Here is a 19,395-nt window from a genome sequence, read left to right as displayed (position 1 = left end):
TAGTTAAACAACAACAACAACAACACATTATAATCTCACTAGTGGGGTCTGGGGAGGGTAGTTTGTACGCAGATCTTACCCCTACCATGGGGTAGAGAGGATGTTTCCGATAGACCCCCGGCTCCCTCCCTCCAAGAACTCCCCACCTTGCTCTTGGGGTGACTCGAACTCACAACCTCTTGGTTGGACGTGAAGGGTGCTCACCACTAGAACAACCCACTCTTTGTCAAATATTGATTAGTTAAACAAAGTCTTTTATATAAGAAAAACTAAAACCAAATTAATGATTGTCACTTCCTTCACTTCGAAGATAAACAATTAAGTAGTTGTGTCAGTCACATAAGTTTACTAGTTTGCACTATCTGCAAATGCACATGACTTTTTTTTTCTTTGTTAATTCATGCAGATCTAGTAAAACATAAAAAATAATGAAAATTGAAAATTCATACAGGTGAATAGGTGATACTAACTAGAAGATCAATATTTACCAAAAAGACTCTTCGTATATTAGAGATGTAATTATTAAAGTACAGTATTAGAGAACTCTTAGGGATCGTTTGGTATGATTGATAAGCAAAAATTATCATGGTACAAAAATTTAGTATCGCTTTATCCCTTGTTTGATTACTAATACTAGGATAAGTTATCTCATGATGAAAAATAGTACCGGAATAATTTATACCTGTCAGATGGTGGAATAGTAATCCCAGGATAAATAAGTAAAATTTACAATCTCAGGATTAATATAACATATCAAACAGTCAATAAAAAATAATATCATGATAACTAATCACATCATAACTAATTTCAACATAAATAATCCTATTATAACTTGTTTTCAAACCAAACGACTCCTTAGTTTTATATATAATCCGTAAGTACGACGTATAGAAATATTATGAATGTAACAGAGCACTATAATATTAAAAATTCATAGAACCAATTTCTACTAATTTGTGATTCACACGTAATAATTATTATATTAATTGTTTTGTTGTTAAAAGCTTTCAACAAATTAAATTAGAAGTCCTTAGACGGAGAAGAAAGAAGAAAATTACAATAAAAAACAATACTATATGAGGTCATGTTATCAGAAAAATTGGGGTAGCTGCACATGGGAATGTACATGCAAATCTAGAAATAGATCACTTACATTGACTTAGCATTACACGGGCGAATCTAGGATTTAAATTCTATGAATTTAGATTTTAAGAATTTTAACATTGAACACATTATATTTTTAAAGTTATAGGTTCAAATCTATTATTTTTACAATTTTAATGAATTGAACTCATAACTACCACACTATATCCGCCTATGATTACATGAATCAAAGCCAATATTCCCTTAGAAAATGTCTAATAAACAAACTATAAAGAGGTTTCTTTGCCTAATTTCGAATTAGTGCTCCACTATAGTAAGCTATGTTGTTCGGATTCTTCGAAAAGATTTTTCGGTGCATATTAGAATCTTCCTAAAATAATATATTTTGGAGGATCTTGCACGAGTGAATCCTCCTAAAGTAATATATTTTGGAGGATTTTGCATGAATACAATAATATTTTAGAGAATTCGCACAACATAAATGTTAAGCTCCGTACCACTAGACAGTGACCCTTTTCTTATTCTTAGACACGTTCCAAATAGAAATCATCTACCTTAATTTACGTGATGTTGTTGTCTAAAAAGGAAAATCCAAATTTTAGAACTTGCAACTTTAAATATGCTATGATAAACTATATAAAAGTAAGCCATTAAAGATAAAATAAAAAAATAAAAAATAAAAAATTAAATTATTTTTAAATACTATATAAAAATTTATCTCTTTTTAAATCAGACAAATAAAAAAATAGTACTACATAAAATGGAACAAAAAAAAGTACTAATATTTTCTTGCCATGATTTTAATTAGAACTACTCTAAGTAAATTTGTTAATTGTTACAATGTTAGTTTGTATATTGCTGTCCCCTCACTTTCTCCTAACTCCCTTGAAGTTGGACCTATTATTAATTTATTATCATATTTTCTTAAACCAATATAGGCTTTTAGGTCAAATTCTTCTACCCTAGTTTATAACTGCACCTCCATGTGCATACATTATATAAAACATTAATTCAACAGGTCATATAAATTATCATTAATTTAGGTATTCGATACCTACTACCTAATCTGATGTGAGTAGTTAAAACTTAAAAGAGCTAAATTTAAGAACTAGTTGAGGTAAAGTTAAATAGAAGTATTGACATAAATGCAATAATCTGTTTGAATTGCTGTTTTTGAAGTCGCTAACAACATTAAAAAGTATCCCATTCATCTCACTAAAGTTTATAAGAATTGGAAATTAGACTTTTATTACAGTAATAAAAACCAAATTTAAACGTCAACTATAAGATTTTTCTCAACATTTTCCTTCAAAAATTGATCCAAAATCAAAATTTCATAATTTTGGTCGTGCCTATGTGTGGTTGTCACGTAAATAAAGAAGGAAAAAAAAATTGAACTGGAGATCACGTGCAGAGAGCGTGCGAGCAAGTACTAACCCATGTTCTTTTTAAGATGGGCCCACAAGCACGTTAGACACGTGGCAGCAGAAAAGTGGAGCCCACGAGAAAGACGAATCCAATGTGGTGATGCCAGCTTGGCAAGATCAGGTCACGTGACTTTGTTTAGGTATTTGAGCCTCAATTTTGTTTTCTTTTATTTTTTTATTTTAAAAAAAGCAGTACGTAGCTTGATTCAGACGAAAGCTTTTTCCATTTAAAATACTTTATTTAGTTGTTAAGATTGACAAAAGTGGGATGCTTCGGTGGTAAACTAAAATTTGACATAATATATTAATTATTTTAGTGTCGGTTTGAAAATCACATTGTAATTTTATAATTTAGTAATTACATAATATATAATTACAAAGTCACATTATTTGTTTTAACATAATTATAATATAATTATCGACATGTTTGATTGTACAATTATCTATATTATTATAAAAGCACGAATACTAAAAAGTTAAATGCTGAATGACGTAAATATCCCTATAGTATTGACCGACAGTTATACCCTTCGTAAACTAAAATTTCCTTTAAAGAAACAAATTACATGTTGGATAAACTTGAAATATTAAAAAAAAAAATTAAACTATGACGTTGAGTTCCACTAAAAAGTAGAATCCTCTATTTAAGTATACTTGGTTTATGTTACAAAATTAAGTTAGTCAATGACTCTTCCTTCTCATTACAATAAGATAATTTGATCTCACACAAAAATTATTATTTTCAATTATAAGAAATAAATCGATTCAAAGCAAAATAAAATAAGACGAGAAGAGTTTTCCCTAGCCACTAGCATCTTCCCAAAGCAAGAAAAATTTGATTCCAATTTGGAAGACAACTTAGGCTATTGGCTATCAAACTAGAGTTCCAAAATCCAAACAAATAATGCTTTTAGATTTTGGTTCTTATTGCTAATTCTTTATTTTATGATGCCCAAATATCAAGTCTAGCTCAAATTCGTTTCTTAAAAAAAAAAACAATCACGAAAAAAGCAGAGCTAATTAAATTTATAATGACGAACTTCTATCCTATCTCGCATGGAAGATGGATAACCAAGAAAACCTAGGCATAAAACATCTATGAAAAAAATTGATTGGAACTTACAGCCGGACTTATTTTATTTTTCTTTTAATACCGTTTGGAATATTACTCTAATACATAAGTTAAGGTGGATTGCTATTTATTTGCATAATTTTAATGTTTGAATAATCAGTATTTTGTTTTTTGTATAATTACTGTTATGTTAAGTGATCATATGACTATGTTATTTACATGATAATCTTATGTGTTTAAATTTCTAACTTTTATAATATTTAATTGGTTAAAATTCAATGAAATAATTTGGTGAAATCAATATAATTGTTGTTTTGGTTTCACCTAATCTTCTACATCTTTTACTGTAGAAAGAAAAATGATGCTGATCAAATATAATATTTATTGGAGGTTTTTTGCATTGTCCTAAAAAAATATAATGTCCCATTCTTTTTATTAGTGACTTTTACTTTGCTATGCAAAGAGAATTACAACAAAAATAAAATACTATATTTTCAGGAACTGATTATTAAACTTCGCATATATTTAGATACAATTAGTTTTAGAATACTATGCAATTGAAAATTTATCACTACTTTTTGAACGAGCTTGGTAATAGTAGATTGAAAATATTCGTGCATCACACAAACGTTGAGACTAGTTTATTATAAAAGCACGAATGTTTCGTGCTAAATATTGAGTGACTAAAATATCTCTAAAATATTAATCGACTTTTATACCCTTAACTATTTATATTAATTTTGACAGGAACTTATAATGGAAGGACACAACTAGAAATAGACACGTTAGACACGTTAGGATGAAGAGTTGTAGTAGAATAGGGACTTAATAGTAGAACAAGTAGAGTTATGAATGAATAAGAAAAAGTAAATCCTAAAACTAAATAGTCTAAACTTTCCTCTAGCTAAATGTGGAACAAATACTTTAGAATTGAAGGAAGCTAGTTCAATTGTGTATAGTCAGATATTTTCAGAATATTAAAATAAAAATAATTAGTTTACAAAATTGAAGAAAACTTTTTAGTTTTCGTTTGAATTCCAAGACGTGAAAAACAAAGGTTCGACTAATTTTATTTTCTTAAAACATTTTGAGTTTGTTATCCGAAACTAACAACGCATTGTTATTCAAAAGAATTTTTGTATATTTTTTATTGTATATTATTACAAATCCAACATACTTAAACAATTTTGTCTTTGATTTTATAGTTTTAGAAATTTAATTTTGACCCACTTTTTCAAGTTCCGGATATTAATACTTTTTTATTTTTTATTAATAAGATACCTATATTAATAATTATAAGCTAGCATAACTGTAGATCAAAGGAACGACTATAGGATCACATTTACAAATGCACGATCAATACTATCACATTGGACTGAAAGAAATTGAAATCTATTGGGATTAGGCTTAAATTATTTTTCATATAGATTATTTCACATTGAATAAAATCGTAATACATTAGGACAATCATATTTAATATTTTGAAGTAAACTAGCTAAACATTAAATTCTTTAAACTGAAGCTCTAATTCATACTAATTTCGCAAAATATTGTTGAACAATGGTGAATTATCCACTAACTGACTCAAACTAATTTGCACTAAGGATTTATAAATCTGGTGAACTTTCTCTCATAAAGTTTGAATAAGATGTATACTATCGTAATTACTTTATTAAAAAAACTCAATTTTAGGTTTGATAGTTGACTGTAAACGAATGTGTGTTAGATGATCAGCCGCTGAAGATGCTGGTGTTACGACTCTTCACTTGACTCGAAAGATTATTCAAGTTACATATAAATTACAAAGCAATGGCCAATTACGCTTTGAATTGATATATTAATTTACTAACGATGATAGTTAATTAGATACATCAATTAGTTCATTATATTACTCTAAAAATGATACAATTAGAATATATATATATATATATATATATATATATATGGACAAAAGTGGGTTGCTCTAGTGGTGAGCAATCTCCACTTCAAACTAAGAGGTTGTGAGTTCGAGTCACCCCAAGAGCAAGGTGGGGAGTTCTTGGAGGGAGGGAGCCGAGGGTCTATCAGAAACAGCCTCTCTATCCCATGGTAGGGGTAAGATCTGCGTACACACTACCCTCCCCAGACCCTACTAGTGGGATTATACTAGGTTGTTATATATATATATATATATATATATATATATATATTAAAATTTTAATATCTTTTGTACAAATTATATGATACTTGACTTAAGATATTCGTGCAAAGCACGATCATAGAGACTAGTAATTAGATAAGTAGCTATTTTGTATTCTAAAATAAAAAGTAAAGATTTTTTCCGGGTGAACATGAAAGTAAGTTTTACGACAAATATATGTATATATAAGACATGAAAATGAGTGTTTATTTTAAAAATACATATTTCATGCTCATTCCCTTTTAAAATTCTTATTTCATACACTTAGACCGAGTCCAATCCTAAAGCATGTGATGCAAGATGAAATTACTACGGACTCAATCTTCCCCTTCCCATATACCCGTCACGTTCCGCACAAATGTCCAAACAAATAAAATTATCTTCCAGCAATTAAATACTCAAACAATTGAAGGGGAGATCAAATAAATAAATAAACAAAATTCCAGAAAATCGGAGACAAATAAGTGAAAAAGGTACCGAAACTATTAGAAGAGTCATTATAATATTTCTGACCACCCCAATTTTCCTAATCCTTCAATGTATTGGTTACTAAGGATCATATTTAATCAAACTTGAATTTATAATTTTATCTTAACAAACTAATTACCTATCCTACTCACCAAATCTTAATCATTAAGAGTGCCCATGGTTCAATTACAAAGTTTAATAGCAAAAAGGAACTAAAAGAAAATCAAAAAGGAAAAAGAGAAAATAAAAAGGCCATTTTAACACCATGAGTAGAGTTCTTGAACAAAATGACGACAAAATGTACTACTTAAACAGAGAAAGAAACAGGCGGAGTCTCACTTCTAAACAATTTTTTTAATCCATTTATCATGAAGAAAATGTTATTCTAATGTTAAGAAACTCGTTCATTTTAGAGTAATCTCCCCAGATACAAATGAATCTTTCCCACATATTCCATATTTAGAAAAAAGAAATTTGAAAGCAAGTATTATTGTTTTCATCTACTAGATGCTTCAGCAATCAAGCGCAAATACACAAGAAGAACAATGATCCAAACATCAAAACCACAAACTTGAACAGAACTAAGTTAGACCAGGTTTCTATAAGAACCAAATATTATGCAGATATTCAAGAAGTCTCATAAATTTTAATCAATTTTTGACCCCAATGTTAGTTACGTGAATATCTCCATCACAACCAACATCTGACTACTACAGACTAAAATTTCAATTCCATCTTAAAATGGCTCTTTCAATATTCCTACACAACACATTAACAGCAAACAAATAGAAGAAAGGGAAGGGATGAACCTGAAATGATTTTCCTTTAATATATGTAGAATGAATCTGTATACAACAAATGTTATCCAGAAATGCTAAGTTCAAATAGCAAAAGAAAATCGAACCACAACCAAAACTCCGGACGACGAATTGACACAGCTTCGAACCTCAACTCATATCCATTTTTAATACCAAATTCAAAATCAACGACGAATAAACAGAACTTCTTCTTTTTTTCAGATTTGATATCGAATTTTTACTCAACTAAAAAGCGGAAAATGGTTTTTTTTTTTTTGGTTTTTCTGGAATTTTAAGAAGAAGACTACAAATTGAATTGGACTCTCTTTTTTTTTTTTTGTATTTTTTGACACTTAAAACTTAAAAGAAAACCGTAAATGACAATCAAGAAGAAGAAGAGCACTCCCTAATTTTTCTAAAAATTTCTGCCCAAAAACAATCCCTTAATTCTCTGAAAAATCCTCCTATTTATAGCTAAACTAGAAGCTTCCATACCTTTCTCTCCAAGTCATGCCCCGAAATTCCTTTCCCCATCCGAAAATCCACAAAAAATAATCCCTTTCTTTGTGAACCAAATCAGACAAATGGAGGCCTAGGATCTTGAATCCCTCAGATCCTACGGTTACCATTTATCCAAAATCATTCTCAAGATTAAGAGCGCGTAAGACATAGGGGAGAAGGGAATATTTTTTGTCAGGGGTTGTTACGGGACGAGTGACGTGGAGGAGGAGAGATGAGGGATCACGTGCACGAGTTTGGGGGTGAACTCGCCTGAGTTCAGACGAGTTTGGGCGAGTTGAGCGGCGGCAGAGAGACGAGATGAGGGATGGCGCCGTTTGGGGTCTTGGGATTTAGGTTTAGGGTTTTGGGGGGGGGAGTTATAATTAGGTTTAAATATAATAGTGGGGAGAAATAGGGACCGTTAGATTTAAAAGAATGAAGGGCTCAGATTGAAGATGGAGATGGGGCGGGTTTGGCAGACGGGTCGTGGGTCAATTGATGGGTCAAACGGATTGGGCTGGGCGAATTTGGATAATTTTGGGGTAATTGGGCCACTAAAAATGGTTGTGGCCCAATCCAGATTTAAGCAAGTTTTCTTTTTTTTTTCTTTCTTGATTTTTAGCTTAATAAATTTAATTAAAACAAAATCCTAAACTAAGTCCTACATCAAATCTAATTTGTAAAATTCAATTAATTATCTATTTATAACATAAAAATAATTAATTAACTTAAGACTAATGAAAGAGAATTACTAATTTGCAACTGAAAGCTAAAAATGTAAAAATATCCAATATTTTTTTATTTTTTGTTTAATAATACAATTAATTTATGTAATTAAATCTTAAATACAATTAAGACCTAAAATGCTATGCATGAAATATTTTAGACATTTTTGGTATTTTTCTTATGATTTTAAAATTTTAAATATGCAACTAAATGCAAGCAACAATTAACAAAAAATTCCTAAAACTTCTATAAAAAATAAAATAATTAGAAAAACCTATTTTGAATTTGTAGGAGTATTTTCCGTCGGGCAAAAATCACGTGCTCACAATATATATATATATATATATATATATATATATATATATATATATATATATATATATATATATATATATATATATATATATATATATATGTGTGTGTGTGTGTGTGTGTGTGTGTGTGTGTGTGTGTGTGTGTGTGTATAAAAATTATATGTTATTTATTCATATGAATAATTGACTAAACCCTTACGCGCTAATATTAACGTGCAACACACGTTCTTAGAAACTAATACTATATTAAAAGCACGTATGCCCTTAGCAAAAAAATGTCGTTCGCCTTTTATACCCCTTTACAATACATTTTATGTTGGATAAAGAAGTAATTTAATTTATTTTCCTAATATGTAGGAATAGTCATTAAATATTTTTCTAATATTAAAAATAGCTATTTTAATTATTTACCTAATATTTAGGACTTTAATTTGAAAAATCATAATAGCCATTTAATTATTTTATCTAATATCCAGAACTTTGATTTGACAAATCATATTATTTGGTTCAATTCCTTTTCAAGGGTACTTCACTATCAACTCCAATTATAGGAGCATTTTTAAGACCACAAATATTATTTTTTGTTATAAATATTTTGCTTTAGGAATTCCTATTTTTCTTTTCTTCTTCCGGTTTAGTTCCTTTTCTCGGTTATGGGTACTTTTTTGGTTATAAAATTTTATGTTTAATAGTCCTTATTTTTCTTTTCTTTTTTAGAACTCCTTTTCTTTGTCTATTGGAACTATACACAATTTTACCTAACATAGATCCTTTCCACGACACATATTATATTTGTGACATATGTCTTTATTTTTTACTATTACTGAATTATAGTTAATTAATACGCAATTTTACTTTAGTTTATCTTTTAATCATAATAAATTAGTATAGTTTAGTCCTTGTATATTGAATGAATTATTTTTTTCAATATATTGACCAAGATTGAGGACTTTTATGTGGACGGAATTGATTTTCCCAAAGAATGCGTCATACTCAAAGCACTGTTAGTTCTGAGGTTACAGATATTGAGCAAACCTCAGACGGGACAATTAAGATCTATATTGACCATGATTGAGGACTTTTATGTGGATGTGTTTCCGCCTTATTGAGTTGGTTATATAAAGTCAATGTTCTTCATTTTCAGAACTCATATTTTACTTTTATAACTCAAACATAATTTTAAACAAAATATTTATATAATTTTTAAAAAGCTTTTACTTATTTAGACAAGATACACGCGTAATGAGCGTACCATCGACTAGTATTAATTAAATTCTTAAAGTTGAGATTTAAAGAAACGACCTATTCTCATTATAGAATTACATCCACGTTATCTATTATGGGTGCTTAAGCACCCATTACTTTTTTTAAAAACCAACACTATTACTTATATAGAAAAACCAGTAATTTATACAAATATATTAACTAAGCACCCAGTATAAGCAATAATTTTCAAATTAAAACTAGTCGAGCACCCGTAATTTAAATTTTCTGGATCCGCCACTGAACATATTGTGCCACCATGTTGTAATATATCAATTGAGAGAAAAAGAAAATCGTTAAACTTTAATCTGATTTAGCGATGTCCAGTTTTTGAAGGTTAGTGGGAAAATTTATATTACAAATGTAGGTATTCTTTCTTTTTTTCAGCCATATGAATATGTCAAAAAAAGAAAACTTTGCTATATTATTGACATTGATGATACTGATAGGTTTTAATGGTATTGACTTTAATATTTGGAAATTCCATATTATTATATTTGTACAGCTTGGACGTCCGACAATAACAAAGTTTTTCTTAGTTTTTCTAGTTATAGATTGTCTACAGATTAATTCATCACCTTTTAAAAAAAAACTAAAAAATATAAATATTGTTTAAAAATACTTCAAGTAATAAATTTTCTGGTTAAAATACTTCCGAAAATATTAGGTTCAAGAAGTCTAAGAGCCCGTTTGGACATGAGAAATTTTTTACTTTTTTCGAAATCAGTGTTTGGTCATAAAATTTCCAATTTTCACTTGAACATAGATTTTAGATTTTTTTCGAAAATTTAAAAAACTCCAAAAAACTGTTTTTCAAAATTTTCACTCATATCATTCACAAAAAATAAAAAACAACCCAAAATTATATTCATATCCAAACACAACTCTAATTTTCAAATATCATTTTTACTTGAAAAATAATTTCACTTTTTTTTGGAATTATAATTCTTATGTCCAAACGTCCACTAAGTTAACAATACTTTGATGTCATAACCAAAGAAAGGACAAATATAACGCAATTTTGTTCTAAGCGAAAGAAAATAATTTGATGCCAGAATTGTGGACTTAGATTTTTTTCTGATTGGTCCAAACACGTATTTGTTTTTTTAAAATAGAGATATGTAACATCAAAACTTGAATTATAACCCCAGCCTGCTCTAACACAATGTTAATATAATTTCTTTAACTTATATATAAGAGGACAACATACAATAAATTCTAATATGTATATGCATTAACAGAAAGAAAGAGACAATATGAAAGGAACACATAATAATAATAAACCAAATGACTACAAAGACAAGTTTTGTCCATCTTTTATCCTCCAAACTCCAAAGTGCTATCAAGCCTGAGACAATTTTATGGAATCTTCGAGAATCTCTACAAAATAATTTAAAATTTTAATTATTTATATTTTTTCTTCCTTGTTACTACTATAAGTTATCAATGAAAAATTATATTGTTTACCATTCAGTATTCAAAACTCACTTATACAATTGACACATTAAAAAGAAAGCGATTTCTACTAAAAAATTTCTAGAGTGCTCATTTCAGGCGTGTCTGTTTTAGTGAAAACAAAGGAGGAAAATATAAATTCCCTCGAATCCTTTCCCAGGGAGTCTTGGAGCAACGGTAAAGTTATCTCCGTGTGACATATAGGTCGTCATGGGTTCGAGCCATGGAAGCCGTCATTAATACTTGCATTAGGGTGATTGTCTATATTTTACCTCTTGGACGAGGTGCGGCCCTTCTCTCGGCCCTACGTGAATGCGGGATGCTTTTTCCTTTGAATCCCTTCCCTAACAGAATAAAAACCTAAACAATTATAGTAATATCCGAGAGAAAACCACAAGCAAACAATACAAATAAGTATGTGATCTTCCTAAACATACAAACAAAACCTGGCCTTAAAAACTTCACATCATTCTCTGTAGTTTCCAAAGAAAGCATTGTATACAATTTTCGCGGACAACTGTTATCTAAATACATCAAATAAACAAATATTAAGGGCCCGTTTGGCTCATAAGAATTTTTTTTTTTTCGAAATCAGTGCTTGTCCATGAAAATTTCAAATTTCACTTGAAGTTGAATTTCGGAATTTTTCGGAAATTTGAAAAACTCCATAAAACTGTTTTTTAAAATTTTCACATCAAATCACTCACAAAAATTCAAAAACAGCTCCAAATTATATTCATATCCAAACACAATTCTAATTTTCAAATACTCATTTTTACTTAAAAAAACAAATTTCACTTTTTTCGGAATTTTACAATTCTTATGCCCAAACACCCACTAAGTAAACTAGCTAGTCTCCCTAGTGTTGTATATATAAAAACAGCTCCTATGTCTCAACTGCCCAAAAAGAGTTAGAAACAGATACTGTGAATATACCAATATGGATACAGTGGTGCCACAGGCATATCTAAATAACACATCCACAGCACCAGATTGGTTGAACAAAGGAGACAATTCATGGCAATTGATTTCAGCCACTTTGGTTGGATTGCAGAGCGTCCCCGGGCTGGTAATTTTGTATGGAAGTATAGTGAAGAAGAAATGGGCTGTTAACTCTGCTTTCATGGCTCTCTATGCCTTTGCTGCTGTTATCATTTGTTGGGTTGCATGGGCTTATAAGATGTCCTTTGGGGAACAACTCCTTCCCTTCTGGGGCAAAGCAGGTCAAAGTCGGATTCAAAATTTAAACTTGATATATATATATATATATATATATATATATATATATATGATCCACATTTAATACTTCTAATTTAGTACTAAGTTAGTTGCACTTTAAATTATAAGGTTCAAGGTTTAATATTTATTGAACTTTAGTGAGTTTTCTTGTGTACACGTATGTTTTGTGTTGAAAATGTTGGATTCGGTTGAATCAGTTATCACAAGCTTCAACCTCCCTCTAAAGTAGGTCGTATTGAATGGTGTGATTATTTTATCTCAGAACTTAAATAGTTTGGTAAGATGATATAAAATGGATTTATAACTTTAATACTAGATCAATTAACACTAATTACTTGGCGTACCTTGTTACATGGGTCGTGATTAACTTCACTTTCATCTAGATTTCATCAAGTGGTCCTCTAGGAAATTCTAATAGACTAGAAGTCCTTCTAGCCCCTTATGTTAACTTCAATTTCAGCACGTCTTCAATGTGAAATACGTTTGAAAGTTCTTTTGGACAACGGCAATGAGACTTAATCCATAACCTCTACATGTTTAAGCTGTTATGTTATACCATGGGCGGAGCTAGGTGGGGGTAACCGAAACCCCTTCGCCAAAAATTATTCTGTATATTTATGGTCAATTTCTTTTTCCATATATATATATATATATTAGAGGGGTTGCTCTGATGGTAAGCAACTTCCACTTTCAACCAAGAGGGAGTTCGAGTCACCCCAAGAGCAAGGTGGGGAGTTCTTGGAGGGAAGGATGCCGATGGTCTATTGGAAACAGCCTCTCTAGTTGTTGTATTAGATGTTGAATCCCCTTAACTTCTTCGTGTGTTTATTTTTTTTATTTTCTGAATCCCTTGGTAGAAATCGTGCTTCAGCCACTGTGTTTAACATAATACATTTTTATTTATTTAATTATATTTTCAACAGGTCCAGCATTAGGCCAGAAGTTTCTCATCAAACAAGCCGCCTTACCTGCCACTACCCACTACTTCAGCGACCACACAACAGTGGAAACAGCCATGGCGACGCCATTTTACCCAATGGCGTCCATGGTTTGGTTCCAGTGCGTGTTCGCGGCGATAGCGCTGATTCTGCTGGCTGGATCTTTGCTTGGGAGAATGAATATAAAAGCATGGATGATGTTTGTGCCTTTGTGGCTAACTTTTTCATATACAGTTGGGGCATTTAGCCTTTGGGGTGGTGGATTTTTGTATCATTGGGGTGTGATTGATTATTCGGGTGGTTATGTTATTCATCTTTCTTCTGGGATTGCTGGCATTACAGCTGCTTACTGGGTCAGTAACTTTTTCCTTTTGTTTTAATTACAGTCGGACTTCTCTATAACAATATTCTTGTATAATAGTTTGCGACCGATTCGGTCGCAAATGACATAATTTCAAATGTCTACGTATTTTTCAATTTGTGACTGAATCCGTCACAAATTCTCGCAAATGGCCTAATTTCAATTGTCCACGTATTTTTCAATTTGCGACTTGCGACTGATTCCGTCCGTCGCAAATATATTGCGACCATGTGTTTTCCGACTAACACTTTTTAGTAGGAAATCCGTCGGAAAAATCATTCACTATAAAAGTTGTTTTTTGCACTGTTTACTAAAGAAGACACTAGATTTTGACAAAATGATATGGCATTACAGCTGCTACTGGGTTAGTATCTTCTGCCTTCTTTTCTAATTAGTTGTTTTTTCCACAGTTTACTGAGGAAGACTCGAAACACTATAAGAGATAGAGAATTGTCTAAAGGGAAAAGATACAAATATACCCCAAACATTTGTGATTTATCTGAAATATGTTTTACATTTATCTTTCGTGGAATCCCACGCTATCTTTCGTCTCAAATATTTCCCTCCTACTAACGATTTTTCATCGTGAAAAATTGTCCAAGTCATGTAGGAGTATATATATTTGGACCTCTATAAGTAGAGGCGGATCCAGGATTTAGTGTTTGTGGGTTCTTGCAATAATTTCGAGTAAATTTTCAATAGTAACTGGGTTCACATTCAAATATTTATAGATATTTAGTAATTTTTTTAACACATTTACACTGTTTGAACAAAAACTATTGGGTTCACGTGAACTCGTAGGTCGCAAGGTGGATCCGCCCTCTATAAGTGGTTACGGGTATATTAATTCTAATATTTTCATTTGTTCAGGGGTAGACTTCAAATTATTGCAGAGAGTATACATAAACTAGTTTGATAATTTAGGGATAAATTGGATCATTTGTCTGTATACGTGGCTCTACTAGGGCAAATATCAGGTCAAGCCAAATGACCGTTACAGAAAAAAAGACAGTCCAATGCACAAAGTATTCCGCGTTCATGCATGGTCGGAAGAAAGGCCGCATCTTTAGGGGTGTGATGCAAACAGCTGAAAACCTATAGATCTTATTCATTTTCTTCTTCTTTGCCTTTCAGGTAGGTCCAAGGACAAAAATTGACAGAGAAAGGTTTCCACCAAACAATATCTTATTGATGTTAGCAGGGGCAGGGCTACTGTGGATGGGATGGGCTGGTTTCAATGGTGGAGATCCCTACAGTGCAAATATTGATTCCTCCATTGCTGTACTCAACACTAACATCTGTGCTGCAACAAGCTTACTTGTCTGGACATGGCTCGATGTTATATTCTTTGAAAAGCCTTCTGTCATTGGAGCTGTTCAAGGAATGATTACTGGTCTTGTTTGTATCACTCCTGGTGCAGGTAACCTCGACACCGATAATAATAACGGCGCTTTAGTCCCGTATAGGTTGGGTTGACTCTATGAATTCTCAATAATAACTTTAGTACGGACAATAATAATGGCGCTTCAGTCTCGTATAAGTTGGATTGATTATATGAATTCTCAATGGTCGTTTCTTCGTTTAAATTCATGGACAAACATTATACAAAAGAAAAATAAAAAGTACTAGAAATTCTTTATATATTTTTTAGTAGTATAAAAATCCCTAATAGACGAAAAGGCTACAAGAAAGCATAAGATCTAAAGTAAACGTAATCATTAACATGACTAAAAACTTTTCACTAATTGGTATAGCCTATCTGGGCGGAGCAAATGAAGAAGTTATGGGTTTATCTGAACACAGTAACTTCGGCTTAGGCCCTATATATAGGTTAAAATCCAGCTAAATAAGTGCAAAAATAGATTTTGAACCCAGTAAATTAGACACGATGTAGTAGAATTTTGAAATTTGAACTCATAAAGTTCAATTAGATCCGTCTCAGTCGCCTGTATAAATCTTTTTCGTTCATTGTGCTTTATCTTTTGCTAAAATTGCATTGTCCATTGTGTTTAAGACACACTTTGAATGTACTTTAGGTGTCTAACACGTTACGGTACTCTCAATTGTTGAAGCGTCTAAATGAAAAAAAAAGTGACAAATTTAAGGGACTAAATTATGTACATTAATTTGGCCTTACTTAAAAGCTACTTTTAAATACTTTTGATTATCTGTATGCTTAATCTGTTCTTGCAATTATAGGTCTAGTTCAAGGATGGGCAGCTATAATAATGGGAATCCTATCAGGAAGTGTACCATGGTTTACAATGATGATCGTTCACAAGAGGTGGCCATTGCTCCAGAAAATCGACGACACGCTCGGCGTCTTCCACACGCATGCCGTCGCCGGTTTTCTCGGCGGCACGCTCACCGGACTCTTCGCCGAGCCGGTCCTCTGCAACCTCTTTTTGCCCGTGACCAACACGAGGGGTGGCGTTTACGGCGGTTTAGGTGACATCCAATTCTTAAAGATAGTTTCCTTGAAGCGCCTTGATTGCTATACTCATTTCATATTTTTCATAAAAAATCTCTTGCACGATTTGACAACAACAAAAAATTTAGTATAATCCCACTAGTTTAGTTTGGGGAAGACAGTATGTACACAGACCTTACTCTTACCTTGAAACTTGCACGATTTCACTCTTTTATAACGCCTTGCTTATCCTCATTCTATATTTTATTTATAAAAATTAGCTTCCGCAATTTCACTCTTTTAGATAATTTTTTCATTTTTCTACAACTTTAATACTAGATCAATTAACACTTTTTACATTCATTCCATTTTTTACATAATATCCTTGCTTATCCGCATTCCATATTTTTTTTTCTAAAAATTCTTTTGCAAGATTTCACTCTTTTAGTTAAATTTTTCATATTTTTCTACAACACAGGTAACATTTAATTTTTTTTTTTTTTTTTCCTAAAAACGCCTTGTTTACATTCATTCCATATTTCTCATAAAAATCTCTAGCACAATTTAACTTGTTTAGATTATTATTTTTCAATATTTCTACAACACAGGCGGCGTCCAGTTCATGAAACAGATTGTGGGTGGTGGATTTATTATCGGATGGAACGTCGTTGTGACTTCGATCATTTGCTATTTGATAAGTTTGTTAATGCCACTGCGCATGTCGGAGGAGCAACTGAAGATAGGAGATGATGCAGTGCATGGCGAAGAAGCTTATGCATTGTGGGGAGATGGAGAGGTTTATGATTCAACTAAGCATGGATTATCATCTCCAGATAATACTACTCATGGAAAAATTGCTAGTAGGAATACAGAAATGATCTAGCAAAAAAATAAAAGGAAAATTGGATAAATAAGTATATGGTCGGGTGAAAAACTTATATGCATCCTACGTTTACACCAAAATAAAATCAAGATTGCAAAACATGTCTTTTTCATATACACATTTTTCTTTTTCTATGCGGTTGTGATTTACATGCTTGCTTGGAGCCTAGCGTTTATCGGAAATAACCTCTCTACCTGCATAAGGTAGGGTAAGGCTGCGTACATAATACCCTCCCTAGATCCCCTATTTGTGGGATACATTGGATTTTGTTGTTGTTGTTGTATTGTTCAGATTAAATTACTTAATTTACGGGTTCGAGCCGTGAAAACAGCCTCTTGCAGAAATGCAAGATAAGGTTGCGTACTATAGACCTTTGTGGTCAGACCCTTCCTCATACCCCGTGTATGGCGGAAGCTTAGTACATGTGACTGCTTTTTTAGTGTGAATACTAAGTACGGGTAAGTATTTACGACAAGGGGTGTGCTCAATTTGCATTATGTAGAAATTGCTAGAGGGACTACAGAAAAAAAAAAAAAAAAAAAAAAAGGAAAATTGGATAAATAAGTATATGGTCGGGTGAAAAACTTATATGCATCCGACGTTTACAACAAAATAAGGAACGCAAGGCATGTCTTTTTCATATACATATTGTTCAGATTAAATTACTTGATTTAGTGTAAAATACTAAGTACAAGTAAGTATTTACGACAATGGGTGTGTTCAAAACCTTGATAGATGCATACATGGAAATTAAAGGGGTTAATACATAAATTTCTGTTTTAGCTTGTTCAAAATTTTAAGTTACGTTTACATCATGTACTTATACAATAATGTATATTTTGAGACAAGGAAATATATTTAATTACAATTTCAGATATATCAAGATTTAATTTTAGGTCAAAATATTATCTGTCTATCCCTTGTATCTTCATCTTTTCAAAAGCTCAAACAATTTATTTTTGGAAGATCAAATTTCCGGCTTAAAATCTACAAATGATGAAGATAAAACATATAACATGCAAAAATTTGACTACTCTTATTTTATAGAACAAATGACAATTTAAAAACATTTAAATGAAACCAAAAAATAAAAAAAATATATGATTATTAATTAATATTTTGGTCATTTATATTTTCTGAACAATTCACAATAAAAAATAATTGTACAACATTTATATTTTCTGAACAATTAACACGTATATAATTCAATTAGTTTAATCTATATCTATATACTATATTAAAAGCACGAAACCCCTTAATCGAAATGTCGTTCACCTTTTTTTATCCTTTAAATATAGATTTCACACTAGAAAAAATAGTCATTATATTTTTCTAATATTTAATAATTTGAAATTAATTAAAATTGTGCTAATTAAGTCTTTCCTTATTTGAATTATGTAGGAAGTCCTAATATTTAGCACTTTAAAGCTAATTAACATTTTATGTTATATATAATCCTTTCTTTTAGATTTTATTACTTGAACACAAAATAAGATAAACAATAATTCTAAACTAAATATTAAAACATGCTTTGACTTAAACACTCTCTTACCAAATCCTGGAAAAGTTCAACTCTTCTTCTTAAATGTCGTTTCAGTTTGAAGTGTAAGGACTAAATATTTAACAATAAATTTAAACTAAAGAATTTATGTAATAACCACTTAACCTGTAAAAGAAAGATGGACAATGCTTTACAACGGAAAGGAACACATTTTTCTCCATAAGAGTATGAAGATTCACGTTTATTTTTTGATATAATATTTTCTCTATTATATTTTATTTAACTAAATAACGTGTTGTCTCATTTATTAAATGCTAACAGTTGATGTAATATTTTTTAATTTCTTAATGTTATACAAAGTAAAATAATGATATTATCACTGTTGGAAGGTGTATATACTAAAATTTGCCTTTTCAACTATTTTCTTACTTACATATTAGATTAAAACTAAAAAATATATAATTTAAGAGGAAAAGATTAACACTTTGATAGGAGTGTATATTTTAAAACCTAATATTAATTATGTCTAATTAAATATGAATATTAGATTTACTACAAAAGCTACAGTAAAGAATTTATTATTCACAAAAATATAATAGTAAATTAATTAATAAGTACTTTTGAATAGTAGCATAAATTATTTTTTAGCTTTTAAGCAAAAGCTGAAAAAGGTTGCGTCTCTAAAAAATAAGTGCTTTTGATAGTTTTAGGACAAGAATACTCATATAAAAAAATCATATTAACCAAACTAATTCGT

At 30.8% G+C, this 19,395-nt stretch overlaps 1 protein-coding gene across 1 annotated transcript; it reads left to right on the top strand.

Moving 5' to 3' along the window:
* The first annotated feature begins 12,222 nt into the window (after window positions 1-12,222).
* Window positions 12,223-17,236, top strand: LOC104099994 (ammonium transporter 3 member 1-like). Its single transcript, XM_018772053.3, has 5 exons — window positions 12,223-12,529; window positions 13,469-13,836; window positions 14,979-15,264; window positions 16,044-16,292; window positions 16,863-17,236. The coding sequence occupies exons 1-5, from the start codon at window positions 12,247-12,249 to the stop codon at window positions 17,135-17,137; spliced, it is 1,461 nt and encodes a 486-aa protein (XP_018627569.2). The 5' UTR covers window positions 12,223-12,246; the 3' UTR covers window positions 17,138-17,236.
* The last annotated feature ends 2,159 nt before the right edge of the window (window positions 17,237-19,395 follow it).

The sequence above is a fragment of the Nicotiana tomentosiformis genome, chromosome 4, assembly GCF_000390325.3.
Source record: "Nicotiana tomentosiformis chromosome 4, ASM39032v3, whole genome shotgun sequence".
Lineage (NCBI taxonomy): Eukaryota > Viridiplantae > Streptophyta > Magnoliopsida > Solanales > Solanaceae > Nicotiana > Nicotiana tomentosiformis.
Note: the sequence above shows the minus strand (reverse complement) of the source record. Positions and strands in the feature narration are given on the sequence as shown.

Coding starts and splice junctions, on each gene's coding strand:
- LOC104099994 (XM_018772053.3), top strand. CDS start 12,247: ATGGATACAGTGGTGCCACAGGCATATCTAAATAACACATCCACAGCA. Junction 13,837..14,978: donor GCATTACAGCTGCTTACTGG/GTCAGTAACTTT, acceptor TTTGCCTTTCAG/GTAGGTCCAAGGACAAAAAT. Junction 15,265..16,043: donor TTGTATCACTCCTGGTGCAG/GTAACCTCGACA, acceptor TTGCAATTATAG/GTCTAGTTCAAGGATGGGCA.